We start from the raw sequence: 25,015 nt of genomic DNA, 5'->3' as shown, positions 1-25,015 counted from the left end.
ATCACTCAACTACATTCAATATGCCGACCATTACTCAGCCGGCGTCGGCGTGACCGTTGTCGTGCGTGGATGTAGTACAAGCGCGCAATCCCACCTACGCAGGCCGCGGTCGAGCCTTTGCCGCATCTATTCCCTTTGTCTTCTTGTTAGGCAGCTTGAGCGCACCCAGTCACTTACGCTTGCTGTACGTATATATACGCCGCGATCCGAGCTAGAACAGCTGCGGTGCGTCTTGCGACAGCGCTCGCGCGTGCAGTTTCTTCACGTGACGCGATCAAAGTCAAGCTTGCAAACAATGTAGAGCGAGATAATAGGAACAAGAGGCCTCTTTTCTTAGCCACCCGAAACCCGGCCCTTGCAGATAGCCTTTGAACGACCCTTATCAACTAGGAAACGATTACGTGACAATCACTTCTGATATGGTGTAAGATGCACGTGTAACTATACGAAATATGTTTATAATCATTCTTGTTGTCATGCAGCATTCGATAAGAAATTACACTAATTTGATATAGGCTGTTGTGATATCGCAGACGACGGAAAGGAACCATATAAAGCGCGTTTCAAATACCGCGAAACGATCACGAATATCTAGAATGCGGCGCAATCATGCCAATGCACCACATACACGATGTTGTATCTTCATATCTGCGTTAATGCGCAGAAAAGCAGTTTTTACCACATAAAATTGACAACAGAAGGTGGTACATGTGATGCTGCTTTGGCATCAACGCGAGAAACCCATTTAAGCAAAATGGGTTTCTCGCGTTAACATACCAGTCAGTAATAAGAATCAACCGGCTTAAAAGCGCTTTATGTAGTGCTCGGCGAAGAAAACACAATAATTAGCCCGGATGGCTGCTGGCGCTATTTTTGCGCCACCGGTGAGCGCTGGGTGATTGCTGGGGGGCCAAGGGCACTCGCATTGCATAACAAAGGCCCTTGGTTTCATCATATGCCACAATACATCAACTCTGCATCCTGCAGCGCCCACTAGTGGCACAAAAAGCGCCAGCTGCCATGCGGGCCGATTATCGCGTCCCTTTTAATCGCTGCACACTGTACCTCCGCTGTCTTCCAAGTCCTAGGAATCGCGTTTGAATCTCTGACCAGTGTACCTCTCGGTTGTCTTAAGTCTTGCGAGGATAACCGACTTCTGACGAAACCAGGAACATCGACCTACACGACTGCAAGCTAGGATTGTGCAGCCAGGTATGAGGCCGAAAGAATAAACAAGACAGACATGGGCGAAGTTAGTTGGACACAGTGCCATTTTCCAGCGTGCCTTCCTAGCTGCGATGTGCAGACTGCAGCGAATTCGACAATGCGAAGCAGTTTATATGGTCCTTCACTGCAGAGCAAAATGTATATTACTTGATTCCCTGCGGAGAAGAGTACTTATCCACACGAATGTGCACAGCGTTTAGTGTTTTCAGACGGCAACAAGATCATTGAAAAAAAAAAAAATTGCAATTATGCCTTCTGCTTGTGTTTCTTCAGTAGACTCTCAGACAATGGGCGACAAAGTATAACCCTGAAAGAGGGGCTACAGGTGGAGCACTTGCTGGCCTCAAGCACTAGGCTAAACCTGCCTGCTCCAACATTATACCACCGCCATCATCATTTGGCAGAAAGACAGGGCAACCAAATTATAGACAAGCTGGAACGCTGATTATCAATTGGTGCTTATTGTTTGATTCTGGAGAATATACAAGTAGTTACCAGAGAGGGAAATAATGACACACGAAAGGCCACACTTTGGCCTTTCTTTCTTCGATTACAGCTTGCATATTCTCCAGAATCAAACAATAAGCGCTAGTTGGTACCCGTGGCTTTCGTATGTCATTACCCTGCTCTCCGATTATGGCTTATACAGTCTGTGCAATAGAACAATGAGCATCAAATGATAGTCAGCGCTCTGTCTTGTATGTTCAATTGTCCTGTCTTTGCAATGAAAAACAGCAAAAGAAGGGCAGCTGTGCACATTTGCTGCAAGTACAACTGTGAAATACTGAAGACAGATGGAGTTCAGACAATCGCATTCTGCAAAGAAATGGTGCATATAAGCGTAGAGCACAGTTTCGAATCAAAAGCTTAGTTTGAGTAATTTTGTACAACAAGCAAGTTTCTTGAATTTTTTTTTTTTATTGTAAAACATTATTTCACCAGGCAGCCATGCAGTCAATAAGCATTGTTGCAGATGTTCTGAATAAATTATGAGAGTAAGGCAAACTGAACACCGAGACTACGTGAAGCACAATTTTAAGGCATGAGCTTGTCTGAATGAGAATGCTTGCCTTTATTACCACATGCAGCCTTTTGCGCACCCGCGTGCACACACGCACACACACACCACAATATGAAAAGCCACATATCCAATACACAGACATTCTCCCAGCCCTATTCAACAACTATTTCAAAGGAGATGATGTTCCTGGCTAACATATTGGCCAAAATATGGTTAAAATCTGTTACAGAAGTAGTACTAACCTGACATTTTTATTTTTGGGGGTTATATAAAGGTCCGAGAAACCCTAGAAAAGATACTGGCAAGCCTCACAATGCCCTAAGTAATTTACTATAACACCTTTTTCATGAACCAGTTTTGGTTTCATTTCCCAGGAGATGTGTCGCGACAAGGACTCGGTAAGACACCGAAGGTGGTCATTCTTGCATCAGTTTATTTTTTTCTCTTTAAACCAACAACAGATCATTACAAGACATGAAATCATTGAGAAACAAGTAATAAATGCTGTGGCGGCTTATACTCAGTCACAACTTTGGGATAAAAACACTAACTTCAGGAAAATAGTACACAGCATGGAAAAACAAAGCTGAAGATGTCACAGGAAGTGTATATAGAGAGAAAACCAAAAGGCCAAGCCCCCAACATAGCTAGTTAGCGAATGAGGCGTTGAAATATAGTTATGTTCGGGAACTTCAAAAGAAGATCTCTCATGGGGTAGTGCCCATACCATTACATAAGGGCACCACTGAAAAGTACATATCGCTTCGTCGCTCCTCAATCCATTCTAACACAAGAGAATGAAAAAAAAAAGTGAGAAGGAACAGAACATCACAGCTTCTCAGGGAAGCAACTAGTAGTCATCCTTGATACAAGTTGCTGACTAGTCGCGCAAAATACTGTGGAGCATATAAACACACCACCGGAAACAACGAACACCTTCGAAAACACAATGCTGGAAATACGACCCAAACCGTCGTCTGCTGCTAAACAAAAAGCATGCGAGGGTTAGTCGTGTTGCGCAAGATTAAACGACAAGACGTCCCAGCGAACTGAAATCACCAGCTAAATCGTTTTGCATCGTGAGCTTCAAAGTTAGCAGATGCGAAAGTCCTTATAGAGAGGAGTTTTGTGCACAGAACAATAGTACGAGGACTTCAGAACCACTTTTAACGAGATAGGCACGCTGTGATTTGTGACTGTACACTTGGCTTCAGGTAAACCAGTTCCGTTCTGCTACATAGGCGTGAAGTGGAGTAGACCGAAATGCCGCTGTCCTGCCTGTCTTATGAGCGATGCTCTTGACGAGTGTTGCGGATGCTTAGCCGGGCAAGTCTTCTCTTTTCAGATGGCACTGGAAAGTTGCGCACAGGTGTGCAATAATGGCGTCTGTCTCTACATCTAATATACTACAAGATTGGCTTGTCTGACCTAGCCCTATCTAGGCTGAGTTGCCTGGTAGGATACGACAGCGTTGACGGTTAACATACAGGACCGTAAACGTCAGATCTGTCGCTCGCTGCTGCGAGCGGGAGGTTATATCTAATCTACGAGCAACACAAACGGAAATGTGGGCACTGGGAACCCTAGCACCGTGGTGGCTGCTTTAAAATAACTGCGCCACCATCGAAAACAGATAGTTTATGGAATTAAAAACAATCCTATATATATAAGTACTCGATGCAACAAGTGCTACGTATAGTAAACAGTATGGAGAAGAAGCATCAAACATGTCAGAGGCTTTGTAGCAGCAAACAAGCAGGAAGCACTTAAGAGTCCTCCTCCCCAAGTCATTACAGACTGTGGTGACGTTTCACTTCTAACAGAAGATGCTTGCATGACTTCTCTTAGTTTGCTGGAAAGGAAAAAAGAAAAATTAAGAGAGAGAATGAAGCAGGCTAGGTCTTGAGTGCCAGGCATGCAGATATTGAAAATGACCTTTTGAATAAATCCAATTTGTAAAATCGGGCACGCATTCATGTGCCAGCTGAAATTTTCATTAGGCAGCCACGGAAAGGTGCAGAAAATCCCATGATTAAGATTTCTAAGATTAAAAAATTTAAAAACAAATAGCACATGATCTGGAAAACAGTGCAAACCAGGCCTGTGTACAGAGTTCAGGCATGCAGATATGAAAACAGACTTTTGAGCACCGTAATATGCCACACATGACAGGAAGACTTGTTCCAGATTTGAACACATCAATGCATTGCTTGCATAACTTTTGCGTAAATAATTTTTTGATGGTAGAAGCTTTTTTTTTTTCTTTGCCCCGGAGTTGACTCTCGTATCATATTTGGGTCCGTATCATGTGCTGCATTTTACGGTAATTCCAATCATGAATGAGTCATGCATTCATTTGCTAGTCTAGGTGTTTATGGGACAGTTGTGAGCATGTGCAGTGAAACCCCATTAGCATGTTTTAATAAAAAGGTATTATTTGAAAAAGCGTATTATTAAAAGCGGTTTCTATTAAAATTTATGGCGCTGTCCACATGTGCCATTATGTAAAGACACTTCAAGTGCCAGCGGGCATCTTTACTAAGTCCAAAAGGCAAGAGGATTGGCTTGACTGAATCTGTCTTTTCTTTCTTTGTCAACAAACTATCCTGAAAGCTGCCAGAGGAATTTCAGACAACACAATTTCGCGGAGCATTTCTACCATTCATTTGTGGAAATTCAAAGGCAGCGCCAAAGCTGGGGTGCGAGTTTATTTGACTTTAGTTTTTATATATAGGTGCAAAATGCTTTGCTTTGCACATTACTTGCAGTCGAAAAACTTTGGAAGGCAGGCAATACAAGCATCCAAAAGAAGAACAAGCAAAAATGAAGTCTGTCATCATGCTTGTTTCTGAGGCTACTTACATTCTAATTCCTGAAAAACACACAAAAACAAACATGTAAGCAACACAAAAACATATAGTGCTGGCCATGCAACAGGCAAAGCATAAAACACTGTATGTATAAGTACATCATTCTTTATACATGTATTAAAAAAAAAAAAAACGAAAACAAAACAGTAGCAGTTCTGGCATTCCTGCCTGAAACGTAAGAAAGAACAAAATTCACAGGGTTTCACAAAAAGGGTGATATGATGGGTTACATTGTACACAGGTTATGGCATTACAACACTTAAAGTAAAAAAAGTATATGGCAACCTTAAAAAATGCTAATATATAAGGAAAGGCTGTAGAAACAATACAGTATGGCGTGGCAACCCTGAACTAAAAAAAAAAATGCAAAAAATGCAAACGAAAGCACAAGGTGCACAAAGATTTGCAATATGCAAGGTGCAGAGTGTACAGTTAGCAAAAAGTAAAAACCAAGCAGGAACATCGAAATTAGAGCGGGAAAATCAGAAGATTCTGGTCTAGTTAGTGTCATTCACTAGCACTGTTAGGTTAAGCTTTGTCGTTGATAAAAAAAACTACACTGCTATTTAATTTTTTTCATAAGCGAAAGTTTTGCATTTGGGGCTCATCCACGGTTAAAATAGTGTGTACAAGTTTCGTTCGTTGCCGACTGTACAAGGGCTACAGGCACTACAACCTCATCTACAAGAAGAGCACAAGAAATACAAGCTTCGCTTGAAAATCGTGAAGCAGTGACATATGACAAAAATACTGCGGTGCAACCAACACCAAGTACTATGATAAGAAATTAGGAGCGGTTTTCTAAACGATAATACTCAACAGTGCAATACAAACAGTGACTGGAAAAATGGTGCGAGAATGCCTGCAAGTAGCAACAGTGTACATGCATTGTGCAACAAACACACAGTGTCATGGTAACAGAGAGAAACGCCTGCATTGCCATCAGTGCCTCATTGCTCTGGATAGATAAGAATACTGACTAAAACATATCCACAAAATATAAAGGGACATTAAAGGAAAATGATAAGTGTAGGGAATATACATTGGTATCTAGACTGGTACTCTTTAAGGACAACCACCACATTTTCTAGGCTGAAAGGAGTTCATCATTAGCGAAGAATACGGAGGCCAAACTTATTTCCTGAACTTCATATTGTGGCATCAATGGTGCCATAGTGACTGACACGGATTTCACAGTATCATGAAAACCGGAATATAGGTCAAGTTGTTTAAAAAAAAAAAACGTGGCATGAAGTCGACCCCTGTCTTATATACAGGTAATTTTTTACCGGTTTATACTATTTTCCGCCTGATCTTTTTAGAATTTAATGTCTGGGGGGTTGACCTACATTTCGGTCCTGCCTATATTCCGTTTTTTACGGTACTATAGCATTCTATTCAAGCAGGATATGCTGGCCAAAATTTGCACGAAGTTACGTTTTAATTGTTTTATTGCTCTGCCATTATTTTTAAATATGATAAACAGTTCATCAGCCTTGGCCACGTGCTACCACAATATACGATGCTACAAGGAGCCAGCGCTTTTCAGTTACACGAGTTGCAAAAACCTCCATAAGCGCCATATTGCGAAATCTCACGACAGCGATCGGCAAACAGCACAGGGACGGTCTGCTGACTGTAGCGTTACCTATAGACAAGAAAACCAACCATAAAACTCCCCCTTTTGAGCACAACAAAACAAGATCTAGGCACCCACTGTAAGGAAAGCCTAATAAACAGTATTTCCAATCAGCAACACTTTTTTTTTTTTTTTCAGTCGTATTAGCCGCCTCGAGCACTCTTTTTTAGCAGCTAATGGGTTACGACGACTCTCATCTTGTTCCCGAGTGGTGGCGCGTCAGTCTGTTAACCTCTGGTAGAAAGGTACCCAAACTTGCCCGGAGTTCGAAGCAGAGTTATGATGTAGCTAATATGGTTGGAAGAACTCTGGCAAGGAGCAGGTACGGGCACTTTAAAGGGTACCAGGTGGTGCCATGCCTCCCTCCTGTTTGATTACTTTCGGCAAACTGTTCTTTCACTAATATCAATACTGAGGCTATTACCAGAAATCTAGTCTACAAGCCAAACAAGACTTAACATTTCCCTTTAATGTTCCTTTAAGCATGCATTCAAAAGGTTATTTGCGCACAATTGCTTGTAAAATCTCAAAGCATGCGAGCGATCACAAACTGTGTATATCTTACTAAGACTGACATGACATCACAGTACTGATGTCAGCGTCGTTTGAAAAGTGTTAGAAAGATGCGTAAAAAGTGGTACAGATAACACGATGACTGTGCCAGTGCGACAAAATGTGCAGAGCCACAGGCAGAAAACGTTCTTGGAAAGGCAACGAGAAAATAGAAGTAAAACGATAAAACTGTCACCAGAATATGAAACAAGAGTTAAGAGGAAGCTTTAGCTCCGGGGCTCCTATCTAAATACATGGGAAAAGAGAAATAGTTTTTCTCGGTAACTGCTGCAACAAAATTGATGAGGTTTGTTGCATTTAAAAGAAAAAGTTTAACTTGAGTGACTGTTGGTAACGAATTACGTAAGTAAGTACACTCTGAACTCTACTTTTGGCACAGGCAATGCCTAATGACTGGCATTTGTATTGTCATTTTTTTGTGCCTGCTTCTTATTAAACATGAATCTTTATCAAATTCCTCGGCTTTCTCTGCCGCTTTAAGACCAGCAGCAACATGTACTTTTAACAGTAAGTAATGCCTGTACCAAAATCAAGGCAGAAAATGTGTTCTACGACTTCACTGCGTGTTCTACGACTTCACTGCTTAGAGGAACTGGTGCATGGAATGCATTTTTGTCATAATTAAAGCACAAATGCCATGCTTTATAACATAAATACATACAAAGCAATCAAAAGTAACAAAAAAAGTACGAAATGTATAGACGTAGGAACATGCGGTTCTCCCACAAATGTACAGAAAATGAGATTATTTTAAGAACATAAAATCTTGTAGCCAGGGAGCTACATTTGTCGCCAACAGGTGGCACTTAATTTGCGTCAGTTCATCGGTTGCTCATGCATTACAAGCATAGGCAACTGTGTAATATTGAGACGGAGGTTGTAATGAAGAAAGAAAAGATCAAGAAGAGATATGGAAAATGCTAGACTGCAATAGATGCAGTGAAACCTTATTAGCTGAAGCAGGATAGATGATTGTTTGTTGCCGCCTCATTTCAAAGGGGATACCAATAAACATCATGATCATACTTTCGCTGCAGCGAAACTCATGGAGATGTCTCTGCACGTCGTAATGGAATGCCAAGATATTCATCCAGCAAGAAGCGTCGATAATGTCCACCTTCCAGAAGCACTGGAATTCGAAGCTACTGGTCAGTGGTCGACATAAGAGAGATTTAAAGTATTGGTGGAAAAAATGAAGGGAGGAGATATAGCTGCAGTCATTACAGGCATAGGTAACTGTACAAATAGAGACAGAGGTTCTAATCAAGAAAGAGACTATAAAGCAGTTATAGGCGAAATGCTAGACTGCAACAGATGCTAGTAAAACTTGATTAGCTCAAGCAGGCTAGGTGAATATTTTTCTCCACCCCGTTTCAAAAGGGATGCCAATATAAATCCTCATCATCATACTTTGTATTGTGGAGCCACAACAGCACCACCTCTTTGGGACAAATATAACTGCTCTGGCTATAAGATTTTCTTATCGATAAAAGAAACGCCACGCGTTTCTGCACATTTCTGCGAATGCCACTTATCCTGCTGCAGTACATACCTATTCAATATATTAAATTTCTTACCTTTCTTGTTTTTGTTACTTTTGAATCACTCTGTACACCACCAGACAAAGCAGACGCCTATGCTGAAGTTACGATTAAAATAACCGAAGTGCACTGCATGCTGAAGATGAGCAGTAGATGAGAGATCCAAAACACAAAGCATACAAAAGCAGCTACGACGTGTGAGCAGCATACCGATGAACAGATCGCTTCCGTACTGCACGTGAACATGCGGTACAGCCCGACGAGCGGGCACGGGCAGGCAGGATGGCGGTAACGGGTGCTGCCGTGCAAAGTGCATGGTGATGAGCTCTTCGGACACTCTTCAAGAGGGCCGAGGGGGGAGGCCAAAGGACACAAAGACACGATCTCAGACCTTTCGGCAGTTGGCCTGGACGTTGTGCGGCGCCTCGTTGAGCTCTTCGAGCTCGTCGCCGGGGTCGAGCTCGGACTGAAGTTGGAAGTACTGCTGACTCCGCGTCGGCCACAGCAGATGCGTGATGATGGCGTACGCCAGGAAATCGGCGCAGGAGCTGATGCCTGCATGGGAGCCACAGACGAGTTGATGATGGGAAAACGCTGCTCATGTTTTAAGGGCTTGTCACTAATACTATGTGTCGTACCAACCTGAGCAAAAGCTGACTTTCTTCTCAGCCTACGAAATGCAACTTAAAGGTTAGGACTATATAGTCCAAACATGGTGTTGCATACTTTTCGGTGCACTCATGAATTTCAGTTTCTTTGAGTTACAAAAAATAGGTTTTTCAGGGAGCCTGTGGTTTGTATACTTTTGCTCTCGGGAGTACATAGCACCGCTTTAAGTTAGGTAAGTGGGTGATGCAAATTTGACGTTTCGCCTAAGTAACTGTGATGTAGGCATTGAACCTAGCGTTATTTATAAAGGAAAACAGTTTTCCTCCCCAGTAAAAATAAAGCAGCTAGCTCAAAGCGTACGATTATTCCATCCAAATTGTTTCTCGCTTCCGTCGTCTGCATGCGCACAAGCTGTCGTTTGCTTCATTAGCTAGGATGTGTGTCCTCGGGAAACAGAATGAGTCATCGTATATTGGCGCCCACGTGCTTGCTTTCTATTTTGAGACAACATAAGCGACCTACCAGTGATGATCAGCGCGCGATCTAGGCTGCGTTATCGCTATCTCGTGAAACGCAAGCGACTCAGCCCGACCATCGCCCGACTCGTCTGGCTGAGAAGTGGCCGAATATCATCGATAGCATTACGCATGCCACATGCATCCGCTTGCGAGACGCAAGCGCCGGCACTGCTATCTCTTGTTCACTCCGCTGCTTAATCACACCGCGAGAGGAAACTTCAAGATCGTACATTTCCTTGCGTAGATTTCCTTTTATAAATTAAAATGTCGCCGTTGTCATAGCCTTTGATGACGCGAAAAGTCATTAATATTGATTACAATATAAACGCAGTAGTGAAAAGTGCAAAAAGTTGCAGAAAGTTAGTTTCAACCAATATAATTTCAAATAAACATGTTTTTAATAAAAATGATGGCTCAAAACACAAATGCCAACACCACCCGAGAGCGATGCAAATGCTATGAGCACGTGTTGTGAACAAAAGATTTTCATGGCCCCAAATGACAGGGAAAATGCGGCGATACGCATGCCTCTCGACTGCATTTGCATATGGCCGCTCATTACCATAATTCGCGCAGCTCGTCGTACCACAAATTATGGCAGAAAATCTCTGCAATGGCGGCCCAGTGCAACGTCACGCAACCTCAAATTGATATTTACGAAATGGCCCTTCCTGTGACGCTCTTCACAGGATATTCCTTCAGCCAACCAGCAAGCTGACATGCCGGATATCTTGGAATGCCACCACATATTTGCGAAATTGCAGATGCATTGCACGGGTTTCTGCACGCTACCGTCCACTTTCTTTTTAAAGCGCTAAAGTCGCAATATAGGTGCCAAGGACCACGAAAAAGTATTAGTCGATAAAATTTGCAGCTTCACGTAACATTTTGTCATTCTAATGAAAACACAAAATTGCATTTTGCAAAGCTTCCGTTTCCCGGCACAAATTTCAAAACACGTGACCTCTCGACAGACAAAGAGAGTCAACATGGCGGATAATGGCGGCCGTGCAGCTGCCATGCGTGTCGAGAATAGAGCCTCTGAACTGTTTATTAATGTGCCCATAAACAACCCTGTACTACCTTCTAGTTTCAATAATTTAGAGGAGTACTTCCATACTATTTTTCAAAACAGAGGTATATAAAAATGCCAACATTGTGATTATCACTCATGGTGTTAAACATTGCAATCGAATTATGGGACACGAATTACAAACTTTATGAACACTAAACACATGTGTAATTTTGCCGAAGTTGCCTTTCCAAAAATGAAAACATGGAGAGTGAAGCAAAAGTGGACATGCAATACAATCAAGTAAATACATATACCAAGTCCAGAACTTTATGTCGCCAATTCAATGTTTTCATGTCGTACCTTTTAACTCGCATGTAACTGCAATAATCGAAATGACTCGTATACCTATAGAGAAGTATACTACCAAATTTGCGTAGCACTTTTTCAGTTTTGCTCTCAAGAACAACGTCAGTGTCCTTCCATACTAGCAAACAACATTCAAGTTTAAACTGCAAATTGAAGCAATCTAACAAAACAATGGTCACTGAAACTCCGAGTTATTCGGGGTACAAAACCAAGAACACTAAGTTGTTACGAAACCAAGAACCAAGTTATCAGCAGACGAAGGCTGCTCACCGAGTATGAACTTCTGCCTCCACAGGGCAGATACCTGGAGGGCGATGAGGGCCACCACGGGCAGATAGACGAACCAGCACAATAGCCCCGCTCCGAAATGGAGGTAGAAGCGCAGCTTTCGGTGGTCATTCTCATCCATCATGGTAGAACGCAGCTCCGTGAGGAACCAGGCGGTCACCACCAGTCGGAAGCAGAGGGAGATCCAGCCCGGATAGGTCTGGTACTCGTCAATCTCCTCAATTACATCCACCTCCGTCTGCGAAAAAGCGACGAGAAGAAAAGGAATGTGAGCGGGCAGCGTCAGCTGGGATGTCAAGGTCCAGCAACCATCATATTTCACAATGTTGTTGAATCTTGCCTTGTCGGTGGTTTGGTTTGAACTGAGCATAAAGGGTGTAGTAGCCTTGTGAGCCAAGCAGAGATGACGAGATACCACCGCTTTTATGCTAATGGGCCCATATGCCCTGAAATGTGTTCCTACAAACAGCAGGCAGCAAAAAAAGTCCTAACTTCACTATGCATATCAGGGATGCAAGAAAAGGAAGAGAGGGAAATGCTAGACTATGAAGTCTTCCTTAAATTTTTCGAGGGCGATCCAGCACAACATTAGAGTCAAGCTTTAACGATTTGGAACTCAGGCTTACACAGGTGTCCCGTGAGTGGAGCACATGGGATGGTGACAACATAGTATTCCCTCCTTTCTGACTCAATTTTTCCTGGATGCAGCAGGTACCAGCTTAAAGGTATGCCTCTATTTTATTTTTTACTTGAGTCCTAAAATTAAATGAAAATTAAATGGTTGGTTGTAATGACTTGGAACTGCACAGTAGGTCATGAGGGGCACCATGACGAGCAACTCCGAAATTTGACTACTTGGGATTTTTCGACGTATGCCTAATGAAGCCCACAAAGCTTTTTTTGTTTGTATTTTTTTTTTGCATTCGGCCCCAAGAAATCAACAGCAGCCAAAAATCGAACGTGTGACCTCAAGTTAAACAGCTCAATGACACAGCCGCTGAATGGCCGAGGTGGGCCACACGGGAATCTTGTGACACAAGTTCACGGCTGCAGTATTAATTTGGATGACTTCGTTAATGTTTCATGTGCCCGCACAGTACTGAGCACCACAATGCTGCAGGTAACAGTGCAATTTTGATAAATGGACTGAATTCAACGCTTCCCAAACGCTGCAAGGCATCATTTCCACCAGCACTGTGAAGGCAGCAAGCCTCTATTGAAACCATCGATCAGGCAGAGGTGAAACTCAGGCAGGACGCTGGATGGTGCAACCTGTCCAGTGGGAAGTGTGAGAGAGAAACCCGAGTTGCATACATGTCTAATGCGTGGCACGTTTTGGCACTAGCAGTACGGAGTGTCACTGCATTGCTTCAACTGCTGATCACATTAACGTCGACATTAATCGCAAGACGGGCTTCTGCCAAAATTTGTTCGCGGCATAAAAGCACGAGAAATAATTTTACAGCAAATTACACGATGTCTACCTATACATTTCTCTCGTGTGTGACGTACAATTGTTTGGTCACGAATGCTAGCAGTAAGGGAGGTGTGTCTTTAGAGACTCTTTGTAGCGCAGCCTGCTATGTATGAAATGGAGTATAGAGCAAAATGCTTAACAATGGAGGCTCACCATGTTCCAGACGTACAGGAGGATCTGTATGCAGCTATAGACCAGCCAAATGCAGAACAATACAGGCTTCCACGTCAACTCTGTGCGCGTGATGGCCCAACCTTTGGCGAGCAGCAGCAGGAGCAGCATGAACAGAGACTGTGTGAAAGTACGAAAGAAGAAAAGGAAATGGGAGTCTTTTAAGGCATGAGCAGCAGTACTCAGCACAAGGCCGTCTGCAAAGCTACAACGGCTTGGTGACAAGACTTGCCAAGCCAAGTCTATTTATTTAACACTGTTGTTAATTACGAAAAATCGAACCCCTTGCTTCCTCTGACTCTTCTCGTTCATTGCCAAACCAACTGTCTACATACCACTTGGAATTTCTACCTGGTAGCCAGGGCTGATTCCAGATATATACCGGATCATCCTTTTTGATGAAAACAGACTTACTAAGATCTTCTGTGGTAGATATTCCAATCCTGTCACAACAGCTGGTTTACCAGGAGGCAGACACTATTTGCACGGCTGAATTGCAGAATGATAGCTAATTAACAATACTTGCCTAATTAACATCGTAGTTAATCACGCTATAGCACATGTCTCTATTTGTGGAACTGAAGCTGAGCAGTAATGAAATAATTTTGCAGAAATAACAGGCTTAGCACCATTTTCAAGAACTGTCTCCCTAAAGTACAGTGAAAAGCATTGACGTTACAGTTAACACTAATGAGGACTCCATTTGCTACAGTTAACGTGTTCCAGTAGACAGCCAGTGAATATACGTCGCCCCTGGGTCATACAAATCACATCTCAATATCTATGCACCACTTTGGAGACAAACAGGACATGCGTTGAACGAATATGCAAATTTGGAATATCCTACCGCAAACATCACAAGGACATTGCATCTGGACTTTCTTCGGCCAACATGTGAATAGTTGCATGTCCTCCCAGACGCGTGGTCTTTTCAGTTTTCTCTTGAGAAAACAGTTTTCTGATATGCTTGAATTATCATCCTAAGCTATCATGTCTGATGCTTATGTGTACATCGTACTTTGAATATTTTATGACAAATGTTATATGCAAAACTTATGTACGCTCATCAGCTGGCGGAGGGCTCTGAAAAAGAAGCTCGCTGCCCATTCCACGCATATGCACGTGTGCACATATGATGCATATAATTTTTTTTGCATGGGCGTTCTGCTTGTGATAGCATCTCCCCTGCGAACATATCTATTATAGCAAACACCAAAAAACGCCCTGACATGTACGTCCAATTTACCCATGATGCCCCTTGCGTACACACGGAAGGCATGTGCACAGGACATGGAAAGTGTAGCCAAACTATCATGCCAGGGATGCATACTGGACTTGTTCAGCACATTCCAAGAATATCCATATCCTTGCAGTGGATGCCCAAAGGACATTTCTCGGTCATTTTGGTCACTGGACAGTTCTCAGTTTTGTGCTGATAAGTGCAGAATTTGCGTGTTGCCTGTGACAAAATTTGGTTGCTTTTTTTTTTCTCCGCGTTCTTCCAGCTTTCTGCCTTCAGCAAACACTCGCAATTATTAATGAACACTTCGTAAATTAACAATATGTGCGTCGAACCTGTGAAAGCATGTAGCTGACATCACCAACAATCCCGAGCGACGGGACCCCGTCGCCATCCCAGGTAAAGAATGCCAGGTGCGTGATTGTCCACAGAAATGAGAGCAGTTGCAGGGTGAGGGCAGCCGTGAAGAGCCGCGTGACCAGGTGCTTCTGTCGCATGACGGCGTACACCTGAAGCCCGGCAAGGATCAAGTAGAGGAGGAAGAAGAGGAGAACCCTTTCCAGGCTGCCCTGTTGACAAAAGCGGGAAGGAAAACGTTAGGGAGTTTTAGACAGCAGGATGACGTTGGGGAGTTTTAGGTGGCAGGGTGACGTTAAGGAGATTTAGAGCGATGATGACATTGGCAAGTTTTACAGAGAATTTTGAAGTTATGACTTTAGAGATATTTAGAGGGATGACAAAATTTGAGGGTTTTAGAGAGAACGACAATGTTACGAAGGTGTTCTGACATTAGGCTGATTTAGAGGAACGACAATTAAGGGAAGTGTTAGAATGACAATGTTATGACATTAGGAATATTTAGAGGGATGGCAACATTGAGGAGTTTTCGAGAGAATTACAATATTAAAAAGTCTTAGAGGGAATGGCAATGTTAAGGAGCATTAGAAGGAAAGTCAACATTAGGGAGTTTTCAAGGGAATTGAGGAGTTTTATAAGGAGTCATCATTAGGAAGTTTTAACGAGAAGCCAGATACTGGTACCCTGAAAGTTGGAATAAGATTACCACCCTGCATACGAAAAAATGAAAACCAGGCATTGCTGATGCTACTCATGTCTGCTACTTCTAGATTATCAGAACAGAGAACTCAACATATGGTAACTTGTTGGGATAGAGCACAAATGTAGATGAAAAGAGAGGGTGTGTGTAGGATGGATAGCCCTCCACTAAATGGATTTCACAGTGCGACAAAGGTCCCTTCCAAAGGCTCTGCAATTATTTCTGCTGCCTGCCACTGGAAGCCACCACAGACCAGACAATGTTGTAAACTTATGTTTTTGTTTAAGGACTTAAATGCAAATATTAAGTCAAGTTTAAGTGATAGGTCAATGCACTAAGATGTCAAAATAACAATTTTACTCAGAATTAAGGTTTTGCAAGTCAGAAAATGGTGCAAACAGTGGTAGGGATATGGCACTGTCACTGTGAAAATACAGAACCAGCTTGCTCCTCATAACATGCCCTATCTATAACCTGAAAATTGTAATCAACCCTCAATTCAAAAAGAAAACACATATTGCCTATTTTAATTGATTTCACAATGGAGAAACTCAGATGCTATATCTTCACCCTGCTCACACTTTGTAAAAGAGTCTGGCACTCTCTTTTTGTGGTCCTCCACTTTAAAGCAAACAATGCATAGCCTCCAAGACCGGGTGGTGTGGTGATCACAGCACTTGATCTCGGAGGCCCTGGACAGTTGCATCTGTCACAGCACGACCTCTGACATCACTGGTGCCAGCTACATAGGACCCCATCGGTCACGGGCAATTAGAGAACCCCTTCAGTTTCTCTTCCGTAACTTCTTGGCAAGAAATAAAGTGGCAAGGTTTCCGCAAGGGTAACCTAACAGACTACACTGACTCGCCTCCAGTTTGCCTTTCTTAAGTGCACCATAATTTCAGGACACTGGCATTTTTGTACTCGACTACTGTGAGAATGCAGATGTCCGAGCCGGAAATTATGAGCGCAACCTTTTGTGTTCAGCAGCAGAGTGCCATTATAGGTGTTCATTATTCTTTACACTGTCAAATTCCACCATGTTGTCAAATTCTGCCATGCCAGCATTCTCAGCCAATCAGAAAGGACGTAGCCACCCTTTGAGCAAATCGGAGACAAGACAGCAAATTTGACAGCACCCGGAATAGCAGCTCTCTTCAGCCAGCTGCACCGGGGTAAATGGAGCAAATTCACGCTATTCAATTCACTCACACTGCCTGAAAAGCTTGCAAGGCTCTTTTGAGGGTGTGGAGGTGAGCTTTGTGACAACGCCCAGTGCCAAAACGCACAAATCTAGAAAGCGGTAACGGAAAAAAAAGAAACATACCTGCTGCTCAAAGGAGAACTGATATTCAAAAACGTTGTGCGAGGGGGCAGCCGGGTTGCCGTTCACAAGCCAGATGTCGTACGCTATCTCAATGTCTTCGTCGACCGAGTCCTTCCACTTGCAGTTCTTGCCTTCGCCTTCCCGGTAGCACGAGACCATGCTGACGTACCAAAACCTGAACACAGCGAAGACAGTGACATTACAAACGTGCCCTTAAGTCATTAATTTAAAAAATGTATTAGTTAAAAATTCATTATTTTATAATCGTAGCAGTAATTATCATACACATTCCCATGTCTGGCACTGCTACCGAGATCGGTGAAGAAAAATCATAATTGTGTCTCGAAAACCCATATTTGTAATAATGAGAGAAGTCATTGCTAAAACACTTAGCACATAAGATATATTTTGTGTGCAGTAGTCATATTAGTTTCAAGCACCCCCTGTAACAAATGGATATATACTGTTTTCATTGCAATATTACCCACTTCAGCAAATCTACAAGAATAAAAGGAAACAACGAAAATTGGAGTTATGGCACAGACAACCTCAGGTAAGATTACCACAGGTACTGCTGTAAATATACTAAACTTTAAAGCCATATATTTGAAGAAAAAAAAAGATGAAAAAACTTTTCACTATTTTGCGGGGAAAGAAAAAGGAAAATCTGGGCTTTCATTAGACACACACTGTCTTTGACAATCATTTGTTTTGAAACTGTCATTTTGGAATCAAATATACAGCGGAAAAACTGCCCATTCCTCATAAAATTAAATGCTGAACTGAAACTGTATCCTGCTTGCCCATTGCAATTGTCATTTTCTGTGCAATACTTTCATTTTTATATGTCATGGTGCTGTTATGATGAGAAGCGTTGCAGCAATACATTGTTCAAGAAGAAACAGCTGTCAGATTCGCTTACAAGTGAACACACAGCAGTGCCCTTGTTTACATGAGTGATTGAAGCACACCTCGCATGGTTCTGGCTACGAATTTTATTTTGCCTTACTTGGCCCGTGCCGCAAGGAAATGACATGACACAATGAAAAGAAACCACAACATCTCATGCGGGATTACACACCGTACATTTCAAAATGAGTTATATGGAATTTTTTAAAAACTGCCAATGGCAGATCGCACAATTTTAATTGTAGAGCAGGATTACTTGAGGTGCACACTACATAAATCAAAATGCATAATCAACTAACTGAAATTTAACCAATCAAGAATTAATCTAATTACTTTAAGGCACATGTGGCAATTTATGAATTGAAGCCGGTGAGTCTGAAAGGCACATGCACCTGGATCCTGAGGATACCACTTTCGAGATACAAGTTTCCAAACTGTGTGATGAAAGGCATTGCTTCTATGGTTATATTTTTTGTTGTGCAATGCATAAAAAGGCATTCTGCTAAAAAAAGTAAGTGGAAAAACAGTTCATTTTACCACAAATTTGACAGTACCTATCTAGAAACTGGTGCTAGCTTTAAATTTTGTTCCATGTGAACGTGCCTTCAGTACTCACTGATGTCAACTCGTAACTGCAACATGCACCCAAAATTGATTAGATAATAAGATAATTAATGAAACTTTATGGTGTTTTCGGTGCAGAGTTACAGTTTTGTAAGCTTCGTGCTTATTTTTTTTTAGCTGACCAATGTTCGATAATATTTGTCAAACATCAAGTCATTTTGCTGCAGAAAATTTGACACATGCTTAAAAATAATGTGTTAAAACTTAACTAGAAATAATCCATAACTTACTTTGAGGTCACTGTGTACTATACAATTGCTTTCTGTAACGATTTTTACTTGTAAAACGCCTCGGGAGAATTTCGGAATACCATTCATTTAGGCATTCGTGGTGATGTCTCATGCAATTAGGATGAATCTTGTTATATTAAAGTTGCATTTGACACTGAAAACACACCCATTATATTCAATATTCATTATAAACACATATTTGTTACATGCTGATATTGGCAAGAAAATTCTATTTCACTATATGCAGTATTTTGTTATATCCATGTTCATTATACCGTGGTTTGATTTAGTGTCCACCTCTTCAAGCAATCTACCTGAAACAGTAAAAATGTGCTATCAGTCACAGTGCCACAGTTCCACTATGGCAGATAGTTCCCCAGTTTCACAGAACTGTGCCGTCTGACACGATGCCATCCTCTGAAATGAATTCTGAGGATGGCATCGTTTTAGATATACACTGTCAAACTTGCAGTAAAAATGTGTAGTCGTCCAATTAGCTTTTTTAACAAAACACCATTTTGAGTTTAAAAGCGATAAAATAATGCCAATATAGTCGTCACAAAATACAGGAATGAATATCACAAAACTGGCATCATCCCGGGAATTTGTTCCTAGTTGGTACATCTTGCTAATTCACCGGCTACAATTTATAAGTTGCAATATGTGCCATGAAGTAATTAGATGAAAACTTAATTTGTCAGATTTTGAAAATTACTAAATTATTCATTTATATTTCTCGTGCGAATAGCGGCCGCTTCTGGTAATCTAGCTAAAGTTTCAGAATTATGCCATCTGCCACAGGTGATATTTAAAAATTCTGTATAGTCTAAAAAAAGAAATCCCGGTTAAACACTACGGCCGTATGTGCTGTCAGAAATAACTTTTGACTACTGCAGTGCGCTGTGCCATGGTGACGTACAATTTCTCGTACGTGACATTTAGAGAGACAGGTCTGTCATTTCGTGCAGATCATACAGACAATGCGTACACAATAAATGCCACACAATTGGAACAGAAAGGTGCTGAAGGTCCTCTGACAGACCCAGGAGGAGCTCCGGACAAGCATACAGTACAAACCACTCATATTAGCACTTCGGGACTGATTACCGCTCTGTTTTGACACTGAACGTACTGGCAACAATATTTTACCAATATAGGTAGACCTAATGAGTCACACGAAGTGCCTTTCAACACGAAGCATTATCAGGATCACTTCTGGGTTTTCTTTGCCCAGCAAGCTCAATCTCACAATGATCATTAACAAACAAATTCCATGTATGTCTGATCAAACAAGCATACACAATTTTTGTGTTGTTTGTGATAACTTCAATATCAGCCCAGATGCAATAATCAGTTGGTTGCACCTGCTTCAGTGGTGCATTGTGTGCAAGTGTTTCCTCACTTTCTATGCTGATGTACTACGCCATTACTTCAGTCAGCGTTAGGTGTTCGCTAAATCACAGCCAGTTGTAGCCCAGTGCTTGAGAGTGATGTCACACATTCTCTCTAGCACACAGCAGATAGTGCATCTAGTACAACACTGCACCCATGTGTGTGTGTTTCCTCGTTCTCATTGCACTGATATGTTGTGCGTTGTACTCGAGATGGCATTATGTGTTGCTACTACACATGGAGTTGGCAATGTTCACATCACAATCGTGCTGTTTAATACCGGGTACCCGAAGGGTATGCACCAGTCTGATTCTGATGGCAAGCCCTTAGCAAGTTCCAACAGCGCAATTCAATTACACGCAAGCTGAAATGCAAAAGCATTTCACTGCAGGTGGCGTGTGGCAACCCCTTCGCATTAACACAGATTTCCATTATGTGCGAGATGTGAAGCTGTGCTAGATTGGTTTTAGTACCAACCTGGCGTTCTCTTTAAGAGTGGACCATAGAGAACCTTTGAACGCAACTTTCGGAAAGGGACGACAGCCTCTGCAGACGGTGTGACCCAAAACAGATGTAGACCAGACGTGCTCAAAGCCACCCTACTCCTCTCTCCCAAAACACACGACCTTCCACGTTAAGGTTCCTGTTTTGTGGGCACCACGCGAGCGGCCTGTCGATGACACATAAGCACGCATGCTTATCGCTCAGGCGTATATACAAGCACACGTACAGTGCAAGGGTCACAGCTATCAGTGCAGCACGAAAAAAAAAAAAAAGAAAGATAAACGAAACACACAGGTACAGGTCCTCGCGAACGTAGTACGTACGTCACGTCGACTAGCAGAAAGACCCATAGACGATATACGTGATATACTGAAACTGTGTGTGTGTGTGTGGGGGGGGGGGGGGGGGGGGGCAGTCACGGCATTAAGCGCGAGTGTAAATACATAAACCAGACGGCCACTCGATCCGTAGTATTACGTTGATCCTACTTCCTTTTCCGTCCCACTATAACACGTTCTGCCCCACCGTCCACAGATGCGCGCGCGTCTCGCCAGATTGACCCAGAATCGGCGAAGCCGCTGGGCGCGCACCAGACTGGAACTACCTGTTGCAAACCGCGCGCTCGTTTTCCAAGCTTCCTGGTTTCCCGGGCTGAAATTGAAAGCGCGCCGCCGAGCGTACTGCTTTTCTTCTTTTACCGAGCAGCACGCTTCGAGGCTACGCGGTAGTCTAGACGTACCAGACGAACGCGATTAAACACGCTTCGTCTGCGGCTGGCGCTCTCGGGCATGAGAGAGAGAGAGACAGCTGAGAAAAGATTTGATTTTATGTTCGATACGGCGCTGTCCGCGCGTCTGTGTGACACAAATCTCTCGTCGCGCAGCAAGCCGAGCGAATAATAATACCAAAAAAAAAAAAAAAAAACATCGCGCGCGAAACAACAAGCGTCAGCTTGTACGCTTCCGCCCGCTGAGCGGACGGTGCACATTTCACGTCGCGCGCACCGTCGGATCAACGTCGCTTTCTCCCTCACTAACACACCCCGTTCGCATGCACGGCAAGCGATGCACGGAAGCTCTTGTTTCGTAATTGCCAGGCGGACATGGCAGGGGGTGTAGCAGGTTGTTTACAAGCCAGACGGAGGGGGTTCAAACTTGAACCGCGCAGGTGCGCGTGCTAATTAGCATACCGCGGGTGACAGAGAGAAGAACGGCTGACAACGTGAGAGGCCCGCGAGGAGTGAGTTACGCGGGGGCAAATAATTAAGAGGCGCGCGTAGGGTTATGGCTCGATCTTTCCGGCTTACCGAGCTTGATGAAGATCTCGCACGGTGTAGGTGAACTGATTGCCGGCGACGACGCGGCTCGGTTTGTCCTCGTCCTCGCATAGCTTGCCCGCCGCGCACGGTATGTTGCGGAGAAAGTCCTGCGTGCCGTTCGGGTTGCAGCTGCTGTCGAATGCGACCCGGTTGATGCCGGCGAACATGAGCTCGCACACGGACGCTGCGGTGCCGCCGTCCGGGTAGCTCTGCGTCCGATTGCCGTAGAAGGCGAGGAAGTGGTCTCTGTCGGCGACCACAAGCGTACCGCGGTGCGTGACGCCAGCGTTCGCCGGCGCGGTGACGTTGCCGTAGATGTAGCCGAGCGTGTTCTCGTGGTCATGCCGGTCGGTCTTCTTGAAGCCGAACTTGGCGAGAAACGTGAAGAACTGGCCCGTGCGGAACGTTCCCCGCAAGTGCAGGCACTGCGCACTCCATGCGGTCGCAGCGAGCAGGACGAACACGGCGCGGAGAAGACGCATTCAGTGGGGTGGGCGGGGGGAGAATCGGAAGGTGACTGACGATGATGACGGGTCGCCTCTTTTAGGTTCGCGCCGCTAACTTGGCACGCAGGCGCATGGACATGGTCGCGTCGCACCGCTCTTGGCGTCAGTCTTCACGTCGGAGGCATCACACCCGCGTCGACACTCCCTCTCGCATCGGCTGACGGGAGAAAGCAGTCGCGCTGCTGCCAGACGACCGTCGTCTGAGACGTCGCGCAATGCTGCCGCCAGACGGCAGCACGCTTTGGATCGGCTTTGGATTGACTCGATCGTAGTTCGTGCGTTGGCTCAGTCTTGCCTCGACTTGATACGGAAACGAGCCTACGAGCGAGCAGCTCGCCAGCTGTCTCGTATCCTCCGCCTACTTGATTCGGCACGACTGCTATTATCCAGTTTCTGTTGACAACTGTTGCTAGTTGTCCTCAGTAATTTATAATATTGCCGTGAGATCAGCTGCCTAACATGCAGTGGGGTAGAAGAAAAACACGCCGCTAGATTTTCTCATTCAAATTTCTTGACGAAACACAGCTTTCCTCGTAAACAGCTCGCGCGCGTCGCGTAGTGGTTTAACAATCTTCGACGATGTCCGGGTCTTATTACTTCGTGATCGTCGGGCATTTCGATAATCCCGTCTACGAGATGGAGTTCCACCCCGCCAACAAGCAGGCAAACAAGGTACGCATAGACGTTGTCTGTCGGCTGCGGCAGAAATGCGCTGGTGTCTTGTCGACTGTGCCTTCGAACGGGGCTTTCTCTTCACGCTTGTCTTCTTTCTCTCTCTTTTGATCAGGAAGACCACCGTTACCTCAGCCAATTCATCGCTCATGCCGCCCTTGACCTTGTGGACGAGTGCATGTGGGCCACAAACAACATGTACCTGAAAGTGGTCGACAAGTTCAACGAGTGGTTCGTGTCCGCCTTCGTCACGGCGAACCGTATCCTTGCAATGATCGATTGATAGTTTCGTAGACTGCCCTCGCAAGAACATGAAAATGATCAGACGCTCTGACAAAGCCGTAACTCTTAATATAATGTTGAAAAATTTCATTATATTTCCGACCATACTGGGGCCCCAAGCAGGAGTGGATTGACGATTGAAAAACGCACAATCAAGAATGAGTACCGTAAATGCACGCACATTACCAAGCAAGCTAGCAGAAAAAGCAGGCGCTCATAAATTGCCATACATAATCACAATATGGAACTATAAACTACAATTGTTATGCAAATACCTAATTTGAGTACCTGCATACTTGCCGAGGACACTAACCGTGTCAGGAACGCCTGTGCTCTGTGCTGGTGAGTGCAGGAAACAATAGTGCAGTTCAATTGTTGGGCCAGAAGGACAACACTTCTCTGCAGGCTGCACAGATGCGAGTACTGTTGCCATATTTCGCTGTTCCCTGCTTTGCGACACATCGCCCGAGCAGTCCAGGCCATGTTTGCAGATTCCACTACGAGGGTTTACACTTTGCTGCGTAACATCATTCCGCCTTGACAAGTTACTGAAGGCATGCGTTTCCTCGTCCTGCACGACGTGAAGAACGAGGATGGCATCAAGAACTTTTGTACCGAAATGTACGAGTTCTACGTGAAGGTATGAAGGTTTAATGTTCCCATTTGCTGGCTAATCACCCGCCACTGTCTGTTGTTGTCGACACGAAAAGTCTGTCACTTTTTGCGCACGGCATTCCCCAGTCGCAATATTCAGTAGACATCCTAGTTTTATCCTAACTCAAGCTTGCCATCTCCTTCTGTTTGGTAATCGAGAATGTCTTAAGTGAGATATTAAACCTTAAACCTTTTCTGGTTCAATGTTTCCTGTAGGAATCATAATTGTTTTCCACGAAATATCCAACTTCAAGAAAACCAATTAGTACAGCTATCCTCAGAGATGCATGAGCAATGCTAGTTACATAATTTATCGACCTTGTGCCACAGCTAGTTACGGCTCTCTCCGATATTTAACAAATATCCATGCGTTGCATAATGCAGAGGTTAGGCCTCCGCACTCTGTTTTTAGAGCCTGTTGCCTAGGGTGGCACGAAAATGACGTTCAAATAATTTATGGTCAGATTCCACGCCATTATGAACGTGAATGAAGAAGCCTGAAGAACCAAATACTGCTTTGAACACCTTGAGTTGTTGGCAGTTCACAAGGAAAACCTTTTATTCGTCGCCATAATCTACAGTGCAAGATTGTTCTATATTTTTTCCCCATCTTTTGTCATTCAGATGTACACATTTAAATTTTCACTTCATTGACAAAATTCTCGCCGTGAAAGGTTAGGCAATGCCAGCCTGTTGTTTGAATGCTTTCTTTCTTACTTTTCAGTATGCCCTGAACCCGTTCTATGAGCACAACACGCCGATCAAGTCGGCGGCTTTTGATGAAAAGGCCAAGTTTTACGGCAGGAAGTACTTGACAGGCTGAGCAGTTTTACATCCTCCCATGTCTTGAGAAAAGATTGAGCGTGCAACTAGTTTTGGTTTGTTCACACATCTGCAAGCATCAGCTCAGCTTTGAAACCATGTCTGTTGTAATCATGATGCAAGGTTTTTTTTTTTACGGGGTAATAAACCTGCGCTGTGGAAA

At 43.7% G+C, this 25,015-nt stretch overlaps 2 protein-coding genes across 4 annotated transcripts; one reads left to right on the top strand and one right to left on the bottom strand.

The window, feature by feature from the left end:
- Positions 1–2,661: 2,661 nt before the first annotated feature.
- LOC119457532 (integral membrane protein GPR180) lies at positions 2,662–22,597 on the bottom strand. Of its 3 annotated transcripts, none has more exons than XR_005193330.2 (7): positions 21,905–22,596; positions 16,940–17,114; positions 14,891–15,124; positions 13,298–13,435; positions 11,650–11,905; positions 9,082–9,426; positions 2,662–4,100 (listed from the first exon to the last, which is right to left on the bottom strand). XR_005193330.2 is itself a non-coding variant. In XM_037719130.2 (7 exons), the coding sequence occupies exons 1-7, from the start codon at positions 22,396–22,398 to the stop codon at positions 4,065–4,067; spliced, it is 1,497 nt and encodes a 498-aa protein (XP_037575058.1). In that variant the 5' UTR covers positions 22,399–22,597; the 3' UTR covers positions 2,662–4,064. The 3 variants fall into 3 exon arrangements, 2 of the variants coding, with proteins under 2 accessions (XP_037575058.1, XP_049526114.1); XM_037719130.2 differs by having other exon boundaries at positions 9,263–9,426; positions 21,905–22,597; XM_049670157.1 differs by having other exon boundaries at positions 9,253–9,426.
- A 174-nt stretch (positions 22,598–22,771) lies between these two features.
- Positions 22,772–25,015, top strand: LOC119457533 (trafficking protein particle complex subunit 2). The gene is made up of 4 exons (XM_037719132.2): positions 22,772–23,094; positions 23,210–23,354; positions 23,931–24,016; positions 24,755–25,015. The coding sequence occupies exons 1-4, from the start codon at positions 23,002–23,004 to the stop codon at positions 24,851–24,853; spliced, it is 423 nt and encodes a 140-aa protein (XP_037575060.1). The 5' UTR covers positions 22,772–23,001; the 3' UTR covers positions 24,854–25,015.

The sequence above is a fragment of the Dermacentor silvarum genome, chromosome 7 (assembly GCF_013339745.2).
Source record: "Dermacentor silvarum isolate Dsil-2018 chromosome 7, BIME_Dsil_1.4, whole genome shotgun sequence".
Taxonomy (NCBI): Eukaryota; Metazoa; Arthropoda; class Arachnida; order Ixodida; family Ixodidae; genus Dermacentor; species Dermacentor silvarum.
The sequence above is the reverse complement of the archived record's forward strand: the minus strand, read 5'-3'. Positions and strand labels throughout refer to the sequence as shown.

Coding starts and splice junctions, on each gene's coding strand:
- LOC119457533 (XM_037719132.2), top strand. CDS start 23,002: ATGTCCGGGTCTTATTACTTCGTGATCGTCGGGCATTTCGATAATCCC. Junction 23,355..23,930: donor CGCCTTCGTCACGGCGAACC/GTATCCTTGCAA, acceptor AAGTTACTGAAG/GCATGCGTTTCCTCGTCCTG. Junction 24,017..24,754: donor TGTACGAGTTCTACGTGAAG/GTATGAAGGTTT, acceptor CTTACTTTTCAG/TATGCCCTGAACCCGTTCTA.
- LOC119457532 (XM_037719130.2), bottom strand. CDS start 22,398: ATGCGTCTTCTCCGCGCCGTGTTCGTCCTGCTCGCTGCGACCGCATGG. Junction 13,436..14,890: donor TCAGCTACATGCTTTCACAG/GTTCGACGCACA, acceptor ACTTTCACACAG/TCTCTGTTCATGCTGCTCCT. Junction 9,427..11,649: donor GAGGCAGAAGTTCATACTCG/GTGAGCAGCCTT, acceptor GCTCCCATGCAG/GCATCAGCTCCTGCGCCGAT.